The sequence below is a fragment of the Hemitrygon akajei genome, chromosome 24 (genome assembly GCF_048418815.1).
Source record: "Hemitrygon akajei chromosome 24, sHemAka1.3, whole genome shotgun sequence".
Taxonomy (NCBI): Eukaryota; Metazoa; Chordata; class Chondrichthyes; order Myliobatiformes; family Dasyatidae; genus Hemitrygon; species Hemitrygon akajei.
Window position 1 is genome coordinate 226,372 of NC_133147.1, and position 16,604 is coordinate 242,975.

The 16,604-nt window shown below is 41.5% G+C and overlaps 1 protein-coding gene across 2 annotated transcripts in view; it reads left to right on the plus strand.

The window, feature by feature from the left end:
- Positions 1–16,604, plus strand: part of tmem39b (transmembrane protein 39B) — an 85,315-nt gene that overhangs the window by 41,118 nt on the left and 27,593 nt on the right. For both annotated transcript variants that reach the window (XM_073028150.1, XM_073028151.1), the window contains one exon: positions 5,980–6,063. In XM_073028150.1, the coding sequence (XP_072884251.1) occupies positions 5,980–6,063 (84 nt within the window). The remainder of the gene's footprint in view (positions 1–5,979; positions 6,064–16,604) is intronic.

Below are 16,604 nucleotides of genomic sequence, written 5' to 3' on the forward strand. Positions count from 1 at the left end.
CTCGTTTCATGCCTCCTTCAATAACCTGGGTAGATTGTGTTCCCTCCAATTTGTAATGACCAGTGTGCACAAAAATCTTGGTGCAATTTTTTTGCCCAGTGACAATGTGCACTCTGAATAATTGTTCTAATTCCTTTAATTAAAACAGTATAAATAAGGCAGTTCTAAAATCTGCAGACAAATCATCACAAACTGCACATTGTCAACACTGTCGACATCAAAAACCGGGAAAGGAAATGTGGTTGTGTACGATCGTGAAATATACTTAACATGCCAACGAGGTGGAAGGTTTAAATTCCTTTAAATTCCTTTGTGCACTAGTAGCAAAAAATGTGTGTGCGCACACCTTAGAGGAAACATTGGGTAAATCCCATTAGGCCCTGGGAACTTATCCACCTTAATACACATTGGGAGGCCCAACACTTCCTCTTTCTTGAACTCTAAACTCCCTAACATATTTATACATAGCACTGATGTCCAGGTCCTCCATATCCTTTTCCTTGGTAAATATTGAAGCAGAGTATTCATTAAGTACCTCACATTCTCTGCATCGAAGCAAATGTCTCCTTTATCCGTGAGTGGTTCCACCCTCTCCCTAATTATCCTCTTGATTTGATGTATATAGAGAATGTCCTGAGATTCACCTTAATCCTACTTGCCAAGGACTTTTCATGGCCACTCATGTGCTCTGTTAGATCCTGTCTTCCAAAACTTACATAATTTTCCTTTTTTCTTCTTGATTACATTCATCACCTCTCTGGACATCCAAGGTTCTCTTATCTTTCCATCCCTGGAAAGATAAGAGAAAACTTGGACAGGTACCGTAGATTCCGGACTACAGAGCTCACCTGATTAAAAGCCGCTGGCTCTAATTTTAGAAATAAAATCAATTTTTTAATTGTAAAGGCCGCACCGGATTTTAGGCCGCACCAGATTTTCGGCCGCAGGTGTCCCACGTTGTAATATGAGATATTTACACAGAAAGATATTACACGTGAGGATTTTTTAACTTTTAATTAAATCCATATGGTAACAAAAACAAATACATATTGCAAATGCTTTTTTTCGAACCGTGCCCGTAACGCGGCTACTTTTAAATATACGTTGCGTATACTTCTTTACTGAACAACATTCCAATATCTCCTAACGACTGGTAAAAAATATATATACTGCAGCCTACCAGGAAAAGTTATTGATCGCCTTTAACTTAAAAGCAGCGTTTCGCTCCGCCGCTCGACCCCCGCCTTTCCGTTTATCGCAAACGGCATTTTTCCCACAAGACACCGCGAAACCGGGTGTGACGTCATAGCATCCCGTGATGTAGTACAGAAAACAAATATAGTTAAAACTCTTCTAACTTTAACTAGAAAATGAATTACTAAGCGAAAATATTATAAACTAAATAACTGCCATAAGGCAGCACAATGCTTCGAGTGTTTTCCATGTTGATGAGGGTGAGTACAAATGACTGATTTACAATAATTTAATTGTGAAAGTGCGCTTGATTTATCGTACAATTTCATTGGACCTCTGTGAACTACTCATCAATTTTATTGGTCTACTGTTATGAGGCAAAATGTTTACGAGGCGGCATGAAAAAAATCATGTATTAGCCGCTCCGTATTAAAGGCCGCAAAGTTCAAAGCTGTTCAAAATGTGGGAAAAAAGTAGCGGCTTAAAATCCGGAATCTACGGTATATGGATGAGGGGTTTGGAGGGATATGGCCCAGGTGCAGGTCAGTGGGACTAGGCAGAAAAATGGTTCGGCACAGCCAAGAAGGGCCAAAATGCCTGTTTCTGTGCTGTAATGTTCTATGGTTCTGTCCTTCCTTCTAACAGAAACATGCCTTTCCTGTACTCTGCACAATTGATCTTTAAGTACCCTCCATGTGTCTGATGTGGACTTGCCAGAAAAAAAGTGTTCCTAATTAACTCTTCTTAGTTCATGTCCAATGCCCTCGTAATTTGCCCTACTCCAATTCTGAACTCTCCTGCAGGGACCATACCTGTCCTTATCTATAGCTATACAGAAAGTTGAGGAGTTGTGGTCACTTCCCTAACTGTTCACCTACTGAGAGGTCAGTCACCCTGGCCAGGCTCATTACCCAAGATCAGGTCCAGTACCGCCCCTCCTCTCGTTAGACCATCCACAAGAAACCCTCCTGGATACATTTAACAAATTATTCCCCTTTGCATTAAGAAGGTCCCAGTTTAGATTAGGGAAGTTGAAATCCACCCATGACAACAACCCTATTATTTTTACACATTTCTTTAATCTGATTACATATCTGTTCCTCCATGTCCCGGTGGCTATTAGGGGGTCTGTAGTACAATCCGATCAGTGTTTTTTTTCATCCTTCCTATTCTTGAGTTTGACCCAAATGGACTCAGTGTCTGACCCCTCCATTATGTCTCTGCTGAGTGCACCTCTGATATTGTTCTTGATTAGTAGTGCAACTCCCATCCCTGCACCTCATCCCCTATCTTTTCTAAAACTTTGAAAACCTGGTACATTAATCACCCATTCCTGCCCTCTTCCTCAATCAAGTTTCAGTAATGGCTACAACGTTGTAGTTCCATGTACTGATCCATGCTCTAAGTTCATCACCCTTTTCCATAAACTCCTAAAAATTATAAACACTTCAAACTATCCAACCCATTGTACCTGTTAGTTCAACTTTGCCTTTCAATATTTTCCCTGACATCTACTTCTGGTCCGATCCTTCCCTTACTGACCTGGCATTCTGGTTCCCAGCCCCCTGCAAAACTAGTTCAAGCTTTCCTAATAGCATCAGCAACCTCCCGGCCAGGATATTGGTTCCCCTCCAGTTCAGGTGCCACCCGTCCCTCTTGTACAGGTCATCCCAGAAAAAGTTTCAATGGTCCAAGAGCTTGAAACCCTGTCCCCTACGCCATCTCCTCAGCCACTCATTCATCTGTGCTATCCTCACATTCCTACCTGCAATAATCCATGGCACCGGCAGTAATCTAGAGATTACGACCTTGGAGGCCCTTCTCTTCAGCCTCTTTCCTAACTCTATATACTCACTGCTTAGGACCTCATCTCCTTTTATGCATATGTCATTGGTACAAATATGTACCACAACCTGTGGCTGTTCCTCTTCCCCCTTGAGAATATCATGCAGCTGCTCCAATACATTATGGACCCTAGCACCATACCATCCTGGTGTTTCTTTTGCATCACAGAATTTGCTTTCTGTCTCCCTAACTATCAAGTTCCCTATAACTACCGCACTGCCTGACTTTAACTTTCCTGGCGAGCCTCAGAGCCAGCCAGAGTGCCACCAGCCTGGTTGCTGCTGCTGTGCTCTGATGGGTCATTCCACCCCCAACCCCCTCCCCAACAGTATCCAAAGAAGTGTACTTGTTTCTGAGGGGAATGGCCATATGGGAACCCTGCTATGACTTATTAATCCCCTTACCTCCTTTAGTGGTCACCCATGTACTGTTCAAAGATTGTACTCTGTTTGTGACCATCTCTTCATCTATAATTTCTTCAGCCTCCTGAATTCAATATTTTCCCTGACCATGTTAGTCCAACTCCAACTCGTTGACCATGTTAGTCAGGCACTGAAGTTGGGTGCACTTCCTGCAGATGTAGTCATCAGGGAAACCTTCAGATATTCTGAATTTCTACGTCTGACAGGAGGAGCATTCCATCCTGACTCCTCTGTACCCAAAAATAGGTTTACTGCTTCTGAACTGTGTCTCCACTGTCACGCTGAAGCCTGCACACTCCGACTTTTGGCTGCCCCACTTGAGCCTACCTTCCTTTTATTTGCAGCTGAGTTTAGGCCTCTGATGCCAACACTTACTGCCCCTGCACAGCCCAAAAGAAATAGCCTTGCCCAAATCTGATCCTTTTATACTCCTCTGCCAACTTCCGTAGAACTCTGATACTGACACTCACGCTACCCGCACCTGAGCCACCGAAAAAAAGACCAGATTTCCCCGTTAGTTTATATTCATACTCCAAACTTCAGTAGGCCTCTGATGTCAACACTTTCCACACCTGTGCAGCCCAAAAAGACTGGCCTTACCTGAATCTACTCTTTTTGTCCTCTCTCTCCCAACTCCCTCATTGTTTCAGTCTGGTTTAGAGACTTCCCTAGCACCCAGCGATGAACCCTCTGCTTAAAGTTGCCATACCTTTTAGAAGATCATGAAATCTGGAGATCATTATGTTGATTTAAAAGTATATTACTTAAATGGAAATTACTTGCTGCAGACTGCAGTGAGAATAATTTGAAAGGGATATATTTAGAAGTATTGTCTGTGGTTCACTGGCACCATCTTGCTTAAAGACCTGTTCCTTCTAGGTAAAGACTCTCAAAAGTTTCCTCAATAGAACTACAATACTGTGCAAAAGTCTTAGGCACTGTAGATTTTTTATGTGGTTTCAGATGGCATGGCCTCCCAGAGCCTGGTCTCAACATCATAGAAGTTGGCTAGGATTACTGAGAGAGACAGAAGTAAGCAAGACAGCTAAAGTCTTCAGAAGAACAGTGACAAGTTCTCCAAGATTTTCTAACAGCACTGCAAAATAGTATCCCTAAGAGAATTGATGAAGTTTTAAAGGGAAGGGCGGTCACACTAAATACTGAATCACAAACCATAGAACATCTGCAAATGCCTGAAATCAAAGTAATGCACACAAAATACTGGAGGAACTGAGCAGGCCAGGTACTATCCATTGAAAAGAGTAAACAGTCAATGTTTTGGCCTAGACCCTTTATCAGGACTAGTGTGTGCATTACACAAAATACTGATGTGTTTTAGTTTACTGTTTACTGGTCTTTATTTAAATTTCTTGATATTTAGAGACCTTTTGTTTCATTATTTTTGAAAGCATCTTTGCTTTACAGCATTGTTTTACATGTGCCTAAGGCTTTTGCACAGTACTGTATTTATTAATAATTTTTGATGTTGAACTTTTAGTTGAGATCAAGTGATGTCTGTCTGTTTAGTCATAGGTGAATAAGGCATTACAGGATTATTATAGGATTTAGATAGATAGATAGATACTTTATTCATCCCCTTGGGGAAATTCAACTTTTTTTTCCAATGTCCCATACACTTGTTGTAGCAAAACTAATTACATACAATACTTAACTCAGTAAAAAAAAATATGATATGCATCTAAATCACTATCTCAAAAAGCATTAATAATAGCTTTTAAAAAGTTCTTAAGTCCTGGCGGTTGAATTGTAAAGCCTAATGGCATTGGGGAGTATTGACCTCTTCATCCTGTCTGAGGAGCATTGCATCGATAGTAACCTGTCGCTGAAGCTGCTTCTCTGTCTCTGGATGGTGCTATGTAGAGGATGTTCAGAGTTTTCCATAATTGACCTTAGCCTACTCAGCGCCCTTCGCTCAGCTACCGATGTTAAACTCTCCAGTACTTTGCCCACGACAGAGCCTGCCTTCCTTACCAGCTTATTAAGACGTGAGGCATCCCTCTTCTTAATGCTTCCTCCCCAACACGCCACCACAAAGAAGAGTGCGCTCTCCACAACTGACCTATAGAACATCTTCAGCATCTCACTACAGACATTGACATTTGCATTTGTTTCTGTAATAGAATGAAGAAACAATAAGGATAAGAATCATGAAAAGAACGATATCAATTGTTTTAAGTTCTTTAGATGTTTGGGCAGTAGGTTGTTGATTACTTAAGAATACTATTCAAAATATTTAACTGAAAAAGGTTTTTAAGAAAAAGTTTGTATGATCTTTTAGTAGGGAAGCTTATCATTGTAAAGTGTGTGTAATTCTATGGTTGTTAAAACGTTATTGCCTTCTTAGACATTTTGCTAATGGTGTAAGTAATTAGAAGACAATTAGTCTTTAGTAATTAGATTTGATTATAATTCTGTTTGGTTAATTTAATGATCTGAGTTAGCATGTCACTGCATCAGTATTTTAGCCTTGATTGAACTTTTTTTCTTTCTGTTACAGAACTTCCATCTGATTGATTACAACTTACTAATCCTCATTACTATTGTGTTGGCCCGTCGTCTTATTATCGCAGTTGTCAAAGAGGTAAGTGCTTAATTGATGGGCAGGACTGGGAATGAGGCCATGTGGAAATATCAGTGGAAGAGCATTTTATCCTGATCATAATTCTGAAAGTTTCAAAATACAAACCCCATTTCCAGAAAAGTTGGGATATTTTCCAAAATGCAATAAAAACAAAAATTTGTGATATGTTAATTCACGTGAACCCTTATTTAACTGACAAAAGTACAAAGAAAAGATTTTCAATAGTTTTACTGACCAACTTAATTGTAATTTGTAAATATACACAAATTTAGAATTTGATAGCTGCAACACACTCAACAAAAGTTGGGACAGAGGGATATTTACCATTGTGTTACATCACCTTTCCTTTTAATAACACTTTTTAATCGATTTGGAACTGAGGATGCTAATTGTAGTAGATTTGCAATTGGAAATTTTGTCCATTCTTGTTTGATATAAGACTTCAGCTGCTCAACAGTCTGTAGTCTCCGTTGTCTGATTCTCCTCTTCATGACGCGCCATACATTTTCAATAGGAGATAGATCTGGACTGGCAGCAGGCCAGTCAAGCACACGTACTCTGTGTCTACAAAGCCACGCTGTTGTAGCCCGTGCAGAATGTGGTCTGGCATTGTCCTGCTGAAATAAGCATCGACGTCCTGGGAAGAGACACCGCCTTGATGGTAACATATGTCTCGCTAAAATCCTAATATACGCCTCAGAGTCAATGGTACCTTCACATACATGCAACTCACCCATGCCGTGGGCACTGATGCACCCCCCATACCATCACAGATGCTGGCTTTTGCACCTTTCGCTGATAACAATCAGGATGGTCGTTTTCATCTTTGGCACGGAGAACTCGACGCCCGTTTTGTCCGAAAACTAGATGAAATATGGACTCATCTGACCACAGCACACGGTTCCACAGTCTTTCGGTCAATCTGAGATGAGCTCGGGCCCAGAGAACTCACCGGCGTTTTTGCATAGAGTTGATATATGGCTTCCTCCTTGCGTAATACAGTTTCAAGTTGCATTTCTGGATGCAGCGACGGACTGTGTTAAGTGACAATGGTTTTCCGAAGTACTCCTGAGCCCAGGTGGCTATAATTGTCACAGTAGCATGACGGTTTCTTAGGCAGTGCCGCCTGAGGGCTTGAAGATCATGTGCATTCAACAGTGGTTTCCGACCTTGCCCTTTACACACTGAGATGTCTCTGAATTCTCTGAATCTTTTCACAATATTATGTACTGTAGATGTTGAGACCTAAGTTCTCTGCAATCTTGCGTTGGGAAATGTTCCTTTTGAACTGACTAACAATTCTCTCATGAATTTTGGCACAAAGGGGTAAGCCACAACCCATCCTTGCTTGCGAAGACTGAGCCTTTGATGGACGCTACTTTTATACCCAGTCATGATACCTCACCTGCTACCAATTAGCTTGCTTAATGTGGAGTCTTCCAAACCGGTGTTACTTGAATATTCTGTGCACTTTTCAATCTTACTTTAACTCTGTCCCAACTTTTGTTGAGTGTGTTGCAGCCATCAAATTCTAAATTTGTGTATATTTACAAAGTACAATTAAGTTGGTCAGTAAAACTATTGAAAATCTTTTCTTTGTACTTTTGTCTGTTAAATAAGGGTTCACGTGAATTAACATATCACAGATTTTTTGTTTTTATTGCATTTTGGAAAATATCCCAACTTTTCTGGAAATGGGGTTTGTAGTTACAGGAAGAGATGAGATGGTCCAAAAATTTTGAAGAAATCCCATTTCAACATATGAATATGGCAAAAATAAAATTATTGAAAAGTGAACTAGACTCCGGAGTGAACTTGATCTCAAAATGGAGGAATGTCAGAATAGCAAGTCCAAGGCAAACTAGATGTCAAGCAAGATTTAAGGTTAGATAAAGAAGAAATAAAGAGAGCGCATGGCAGGTTGGAGAAGTGAAACACAAGGTAGAGGAGAGGGTACTTAAAAAAGGCAGAGCAAAAACCACTATGGACAAGATTAACAAAACTTTTAAGCATTTTATAAATATATTAAGGGTAAGAAGGTAAGCAGGAAAAGAATGGGGCTGATTAGAAACCAAATGAGCGGTTCCAGTAACATCATCGTCCAGAATGCCAGCTCCTCCGGAAAAACGCATATTTTGCCACGTTAATCCATCAAATATTAGATCTTACAAAAATATCTGAATTGATAAGGGGGGCAAGGATGGGGAAAAAGAATGGAGGTTAAAAAAAAAGCATCACTGCGGAGCCTATGGACGAGAGCGGTGCAGCGAGCGGCTCTCCTACTGGAACACATGGTAGCGAAGCTGCCGATGGGCCTCGTTCAGGCAAAGTGGCAAAAATGATAAAAATTCTGGAAGAGATACGGGGATTCCGAAAAGATATAAAACAGCAACTAAATGATATCAAGTCAGAGTTCACCAATGTCAATCAAAAAATAGCGGTGGCAGAGACAAGAATTGAGAAGATGGAAGGTCGCGAGCAAAATATGGAATGCATACTAAGTAAGATGATAAAAATATGAAATCAACAAGGAAGTAAACTGCTTGACCAGGAGGGAAGATCCCGGTGGAAAAAAATATCAGGATATACTATGTTCTCGAAGGAGCAGAGGGTTTGTCTATGATGGAGTTTGTAGGAAAGTTGCTGCGTGACGTGCTGGAGATTCCTTCGACTATGGAGCTTGAAATTGAGAGGGCGCATTGTGCACTTGTCCCGAGGCCTACTGGAGACATAAGCCACGCTCAATAGTAATTAGATTTTTTTGATACAGTACCAAGGCGGAGATTCTACAAAGGGCCTGGGGAAAGAAGAGGGTGTTTTTGGACAGGAAATTAATATATTTCTTTCAAGATTCCCCCCCCCCCCCCCCCCCCCAGTGGTCCTGCAGAAACATAAAGAATACTCTGAAGTAAAGTGAATATTAAAGCAAGGAAAGATTAGATTCCAAACTCCGTACTCTGCTAAACTGCAAGTGTTTTACGAAGATGGGATCCAACTGTATCAGACAGTGGAAGAGACGACTACAGACATGAAGGCTAGAGGGCTTCCCGTCAGTGTGATCAAATCGAGGGAAAGCCTGGCTGAGCAGTTATCCTGCTCTGCTTGGGAAATAGTGAGAGAATCGAGAAAGCATGGGACGGGAGGAGGGCGAGAGAAGTATATCAGGAAGAGACTGTGAGTTTTCCGAAGACAGTCCTCACCCCCTGCAGAAGAGCCATAAGGTTTGGCTAACTTTTAAAATGTTGAGAAGCTAAACAGAAGCAAAAGTACATGGTGATATACCTATCTCGAGAAATACTTATTATAATGTGGATTTTATATTACTTAGTTGGCCAGTGAATCAGGCTTGTAAGTCCAAACTTGGATCTGGTTACGCGGGTAGCCAGACGGGAAACCAGCAAAGATGGATGTGGGTGAATTTATAGAAAACCCGACTCTGGAGGCGCTAGAGGCGGCCACCAAATCAGACTTGATAAATTTGGCGAAGGGGTTAAACCTCGCAGAGGTGAGGTTGTCAATGAAAAAGCGGGAGGTGCGAAGGGCAATAACTCAGTATTATATTGGGAAGAATGTGTTTGCAGCTGAGGTATTGGAAAATATCCCTGAAAAGGTACCAGCTAGTGGGACGGCTCAGTTAGAGTTGGAGAAATTAAGGTTGGAACATGCAATTAAGTTAAAGCAGCTGGAAGCAGCTGAGAAGGAAAAAGACAAGAGCCGAGAGAGAGAGAGAGAGAGAGAGAGAAGGAGAAAGAAAGAGCCAAGAGAGAGAGAAAGAGAGGGAAAGAGCTGAGAAGGAGAAAGAAAGGGTCGAGAGAGAAAGGGAGCATGCGCTCCAGCTAAAGAAGTTAGAGGTGAAACGGGAGCAGGAAAGAGCTGAGAAACAAAGAGAGCATGAAATTCAGTTAAAACAGCTGGAAGCAGCTGAGAAGGAGAAAGAAAGAGCCGAGAGAGAGAGAGAGAAAGAGAGGGAAAGAGCTGAGAAAGAGAAGGAAAGGGCCGAGAAGGAGAGGGAGGCAGAGAAACAGAGGAAACTTGACTTGGAGATGGAGAAGTTAAGGCAAGAGCAACGAGTTCAGGGGTCAGACCGAGAGGAGCGGTTTAATGTTAGTTGGGAGTTGAGGTTAGTACCTCCGTTCGAGGAGACGGATGTTGATAGTTATTTCTTGCTTTTTGAAAAGGTGGCAGTGAATCAGAAGTGGCCCAGAGATCAGTGGGTGGCGTTGTTACAAAGTGTGTTAAAAGGGAAGGCACAGCGGGCATATACGGCATTGTCCATGGAGGAGGAAGAGGAGGAGAGTTATGACAAAGTAAAGGTGGCCATTCTCAGGAGTTATGAGTTAGTACCTGAAGCGTATAGAGAAAAGTTCAGAAATTTAAAGAAAGGGTGGAATCAGACGTATACCGAGTTTGCCTATGAGAAGGGTGTGCTCTTGGACCGTTGGTGCACAGCAGAGATATTGGAAGAGGATTTTTGGCGTCTCAGGGAGTTAATTCTGATTGAGGAATTTTGAAAGTGGTTTTTTGGAGGATATCCGGATGTATTTGAATGAGAAGCCGAATAAGTCCATCTCCGAATTTGCTAGGTTGCAGATGAATATGCCCTAACCCACAAGACAAAGTTTTCCTCAAATAAAAGTTCCCAGAGAGACCGTGGGAATGATAGAGAAAGCCCGCCAGCTGAGGCAGAGGTCCCGCCGGGAGCTAGTGGTAAGGTTGGGGAGGAGAGGCAGGACGGCCAGAGATTTCCGGGCTTGACCTGTTTTAATTGTGGAAAGGGGGGACATATTGCATCTAGGTGCTTTGCTCCGAGGAAGGAGACAGGAAGAGGGAAAGTAGCGGTCCCTATCGGATGTGCCGTGGTAATCAGTAAATCGACAAGAAATCCCCGGGTAGACAGCGTACGAGAAGGATCTGAGACTTGTATGTCAAACAGAAAAGTGTCTGTGAGGGAGGGAGGTACACCAGTTCCAGTACGGATCTGGAGAGACACGGGCGCTGAACTGTCATTGATTAGCAGTAAGGTACTAGATTTTGGTCGCAAGACGGGAGTGGTAGCTGTGAAAGGAATAGGAAAAGGGACGGAAATGGTGCCCTTGCATAAGATCATTTTGAATTGCGAGCTAGTCTCTGGACCAGTTGAAATGGGGGTGCGATCAGAATTTCCGAGAACTGAGGCGGACGTCCTTCTGGGTAACGATTTAGCCGCTGGTAAGGTTTGGTCAGCAATGACGCTGACGAGCCGGCCGGTGAGCGTTGCGGTCCCGCCCCTAGAGTCCAAGATCTATCCCGCATGCGCGGTCACTCGCAGCATGTCGAGAAAGGCAGCTGAGAACGAGAGCAGTTTAAATCTGGCCAGTATCGATTTGGCCGAGACGTTTTTACCGACCCTGTACCACGAGGGTTTGGAGGGTGGTAAAACGGAGAGTAGTAAAGTGAAAGAGAGTAAGGGAGAGGAGGTAGCCCTGCCCTTAGTGAGGAGTGAAGTGCTAGAGGCACGAAATGAAGATGAGAAACAGGTAAAGCTGTTAAAAGGTCCAGGGTTGGACACGGATGATCTGTCTGGCTTGGCAGAACTGTTTGAAGAAGTGGAAAGTTCTAAAGGTGTTCCCGATAATGAAATGAGGGCAGTCCTAGATGAAAAGGATGCCATTACCTTGAAGAAGTCTGCTGGGTTGGCAGATGAGGTTGTCTCAGCCCGCGGGGTTGAGTTTACTCCAGAAGGGAGTTGCCCAGAGAGCAGCTGGGAGAATCGGGAATTTAGAATTTGGACCGGGTACGGGTATTGAAAGCCTGGAAGAGGCAAAAGTCCCGTTTGAGTGTGTCCAAGAGGTGGATGCACGTGGTACTGAACCTAGTAATGGAGCTCAGAAAAAGTCTGAGGTATTTGATTCAGTTGAAAAGGAATGCAGTCCCTGTGGGTCAGATAGACTTGGTTCAGTGAAGAAAGGGTTAACCTCGGTAATAGTGGGAAGTGAGAGTTCCCAGGAGTTTGTGCTCGAAGAGGTGTTAAAGGTTAGCGAGGAGATAGCGGGTGGTGAAGTGACCATTATTATTACAGGAAATGGGAAAAGTGTGGTTTCCAAATCGAATGAAGAAAGATTAAAGTCTGAATTGATATTAGAAGCAGCCAGCAGGCTACAGGGACAAAGGCTTGGTACTGTGGCACCTGTGGATCCATTACAGATTGAGTTGGATGGTAAAGGGGCCCCACACGCTATTGTTATTCCAGAGTGTGGTGTGAAACTGCAGAATTCGAAATGCTGTTTGAACAAAGAGGGATCGCTGGTATCGAGACCCAATAGCCTCAGGGGTCCTGAAGAGAAGAAGACTAGCAACTTGAGTAAAATTAAGGAATTGGGTGGAAATTCGGGAAATGGGCTAAGTTTGGAACACATTGTTGATAAAATCACTCCTATGGAAGGAGCGGATGAAAGCCTATTTCGCCAGGGTGCGCCAGCTCCCCACGTGGGAAGTAACCGGAAAAGAGGCGAGGGTTAATGGGGACGCCATTTTTAAATAGCAGAAGCCGGTTTTAAGGGATTTCAACAAAGCCTGTGAATAATAAAAGACAACCCCCATGGAAGCCTGCCTGTTAAGTTTGAAAGCAACATAAAGATTAGTATTTGCATGAACTTTTGTAGTATACACGTAAGCTTAAGATCACAACTCTTTAGTTTTGTTTGCTGAAGGAAAGAAAAAAAATAGATGGTTACTAAATTGGAGTCTGATGCTACAAGACTTTAGTAGGGTACAAGATGTTAAGATATTAAAGGAAGTGACAATGTAATCGGTAACCATCTAGATACTGAATTGAATGTATAACTGTATTACTCTGTAGTGAAAGGAAAAGCTTTTGTATTGTGTTAGATTCTAAAATCCTGCAAGACTCTGTATTACTCCGTTTTTACCGATGGTAAAAACGGGTTGAAGAAAGGGGGTGTTACGCCTGTGGCCCCCTCCTTTTTGAGAATGGCAGGATCGCTATTGATTCGAGTCAGGAGACCCAGGAAATGAGAGAAAGACATGCAGAATCCACAAAGTGTTTGGAATGTGACCTGGCCTCCAAAAGGCGGAACCATTGATAACGGCTATTGTCTCTTGGAGATGGACTTGTGTATTGAATCCTGTACGATGCATCGAAGCCCCCAGGCAATGAACCGAGGGGGGTGGGGTTGGTGGAGGGATTGCATCATCCCACCCTGATTGACATCTGAGACCCTGTGAGTCAGGATAAAAGAGGGTCTGAGGAACAGCCCCTTCAGACGCACCAGAAGAAATGCTAGCGATCCCGTAATAGCAAAAACCGGTGGGAAGGCCACGTGCGTCCGTTCCCATTTGCCCCGGAGTCGGTGGGCCTTTACCACGGGAGAACGGTTTTTAGCTAACAACGGGGAAATCAACTCCCAACGACTCTCGAAGGATTGACATCATAAAAGGAATGGGCAAGTTTTAACCCGTCTTTCTCTCCAACCAAAAAGCTGCAGCTTGAATGAACTACAGTGACTTTTATATTTCCATCGGACAATACATTATCCCCTAGACAACGATAGAGCTATTTCTTATTGATTATTATTATACCCGCACTTTTAGATTTTGTATTGATCAAGTATATTATCTGTATGTTTGCATTGATATTATTTTGTGTATTTTTATCAATAAATACTGTTAAAAATAGTACCATCAGATTTCAACGGACCTCTCTATCTTTGCTGGTAAGTGACCCAGTTACGGGGTACGTAACAATTGTTATTCTTTATTCGCTCACTTACTCCTTTTTCCCCACCAAAATGAGAATATATATATGTGTGCATATATGTGTATGTGTGTGTATGTATGTATATGCATATTTGTGTGTGTGTGTATGTGTGTGTGTGTGTGTGTATATATATAGGAGGAGTACACGGAAATCTTTTCTGTGTAATGGATTTGTTCACTGATTTTTATGAATACTGCAATGGGGGCCCTCAACTCACAAATAGGAGGGTTATCCCCCAAAGCTAGACATTTCCTCTAGCTCAACACAGGGTCATTTACTAGAGACCTCAGCCTTGGAATCACACATTTGTTGCCATTTTTGTTATTATTTGAGTTTCTTGATTCCTATTTGTTCAGGGAGTAGATCGATTAAGTTTTATTCTAATTTCAATGATACATTGACAGATAAATACAGATGGCTAAGGGCAAGGTAAAATTCATTTCTTTTAATGTAAATGGGCTATTAAATCCAATCAAACGTAAGAGAATTTTATCCAAAATGAAAAAAATAACAAGCCCATGTAGTATATTTACAGGAAACTCATTTAAGTGATAATGAGCATAAAAAACTAAAGAGAATGGGCTTCACTAATCTGTTTTTCCTCCTCATATAAATCAGGACATAGGAGAGGAGTTGCTATTCTTATCTTAAGTAAGCTAAATTTTGAAAAAATATTCGAAATGGGAGATAAAGAAGGCAGATATATTCTGGTAAGGGGGAATATAGACTGCAGTTCAGTTACTCTATTGAATATATACGCACCCCCAGGAAGTGATACTGGTTTCTTTCAGAAACTTACTTATATTATGGTAACGGAAACAGAAGGTCTCCTGATATGTGGGGGAGACTTAAATTTACAATTACAATGTCCAGAATATTATTTCTCTTTCAGACCCTACCAATAGAGATTAATCAAAATCAATTCAATGAATGGAACAAAATGTTATCAAGATATATTTGGCAAGGTAAAAGGCCTAGAGTTTGTCTCAAAACTTTGCAATTAGCCAAGGGAAAGGGAGGATGAGGCCTGCCTTCTCTTAGAGATTATTATTTTGCAGCACAGTTGAGAACTGTGATACGTTGGTGCAGCCCATCATATGATGGGTTCCTCAATGGAAAAGCATTGAGGAGGGGATACTTTCTATCCCTATACAGGCAGTTTTGGCTGATAACAACCTACAAAGGAACATAAATATTATTGATAACCCATGGGTGAAATTGACTCTTAAAATGTGGAAAACTATTATAAAAGAATATAAACTAGAGGGAGATATTGCAATTCTTAAATGGTGTGCATATAACATGGATTTTATACCGAATAAACTGGATGCTCGATTTAAGGACTGGACAGCTAAAGGAATAACAGTTCTTTGCAATATAATGAAAGAAGGAACACTTCTTCAGTTTTGAAATGCTTAAAGAGAAACACTATCAAGTCCCCCCTCAACCTTCTACGCTCCAAGAAATAAAGACCTAACTTGTTCAACCTTTCTTCAACTTCAATAAAAAATAAATTACAAAAAAAAAGAAACCAAATGAGCAATCTGTGTGTGCTGATGATATTTTAAATGAATATATTTGCATTCTTTTATTGGAAAATTCAGAGAAGTAGGTGGTGACATTTTAGAACATTTCAGGTATATAAGTTTTGACCAGAATTGGGTAATAAAAAAGATTTATTGTTAGTCAAGGGGTTAGTCAAGATGCAGTACATCTTAGCAGGCTCTTCAAATCAGGTCATGTGAGTTGAATTTCAGAATAATAAAGGGGCAACAACATAGAAGGAGATAGAATATTACCATGTAGGCAGATCACATAAAGCATTAAATAACCTACAAAATCATGCCAAATAACACGTAAAACCTAAAATAACAGTAACATGTAGTAAAAGCAGGAATGACATAAATACACAGTCTATATAAAGTAGAAATAATGTATGTACAGTATAGTTTCACTTACTGGAATCGGGAAGACAGCGAGCACACTGATGGTGTGTTAGGCTGAGTCATCAGAGGTTAGGGTGCTTGGCAATTTTTTTCCAATAAATTGCAGTTTTGTCACAGTTAAACACTTGCTTATACGAATAATCACCTTCTGTATTTATTTTCTTCAGTTCTGCTGGGAACTTTTCGTCAGCTTCAGTATTAGCCGCAGCACTCTCTCCAGTAAACTTTAAGCTATGAAGCTGCCCTCACCACAGAAACTGATCAAACCACCCATGACTACCTTTAAATTCCACTTTCGCAACACTTTCATCACCATCGTCCAGTGCTCTGTGTTTCAGCTTAGTAAAATGACTGACTGATTTCTCCTTAAGTATAAAATAACTTAATGGAACACCACACTTTGTACACCCATCAATCCACTCAAGCAATAAACTTTCCATCTTTCCATTTTATCCATTATTGGATGCCAACTAAGAGAGACTACTTTACTACGAGCAGAATCAACAGTAACATTGGCAGCTTTCAAGATTCTTTCTCTTTGCGTATAAATACTGTAGTGCGAATGGTGGACGCAGGCAAGTTCAACGCACGGACAATGTCCTTAATTTGTTCACCACGATGGAAATGCTTAATTATGTCTAGTTTTCTGCTAAGTTTAACACCCTTTTGAGCTCTTTTAGGCTTTCCCAATACCTTAGAACTTATCTTCCTAATGGATGCACAAAATAAATCAACATTAAGCACAGATACTCGCAGGCACGTGTTTAAGCAATGGTGGCTAGAATGCAGTTCTGGGGGAGGAGCTTGGCTGCTTGGGGTGTGCACTGCCTTTTTTCATA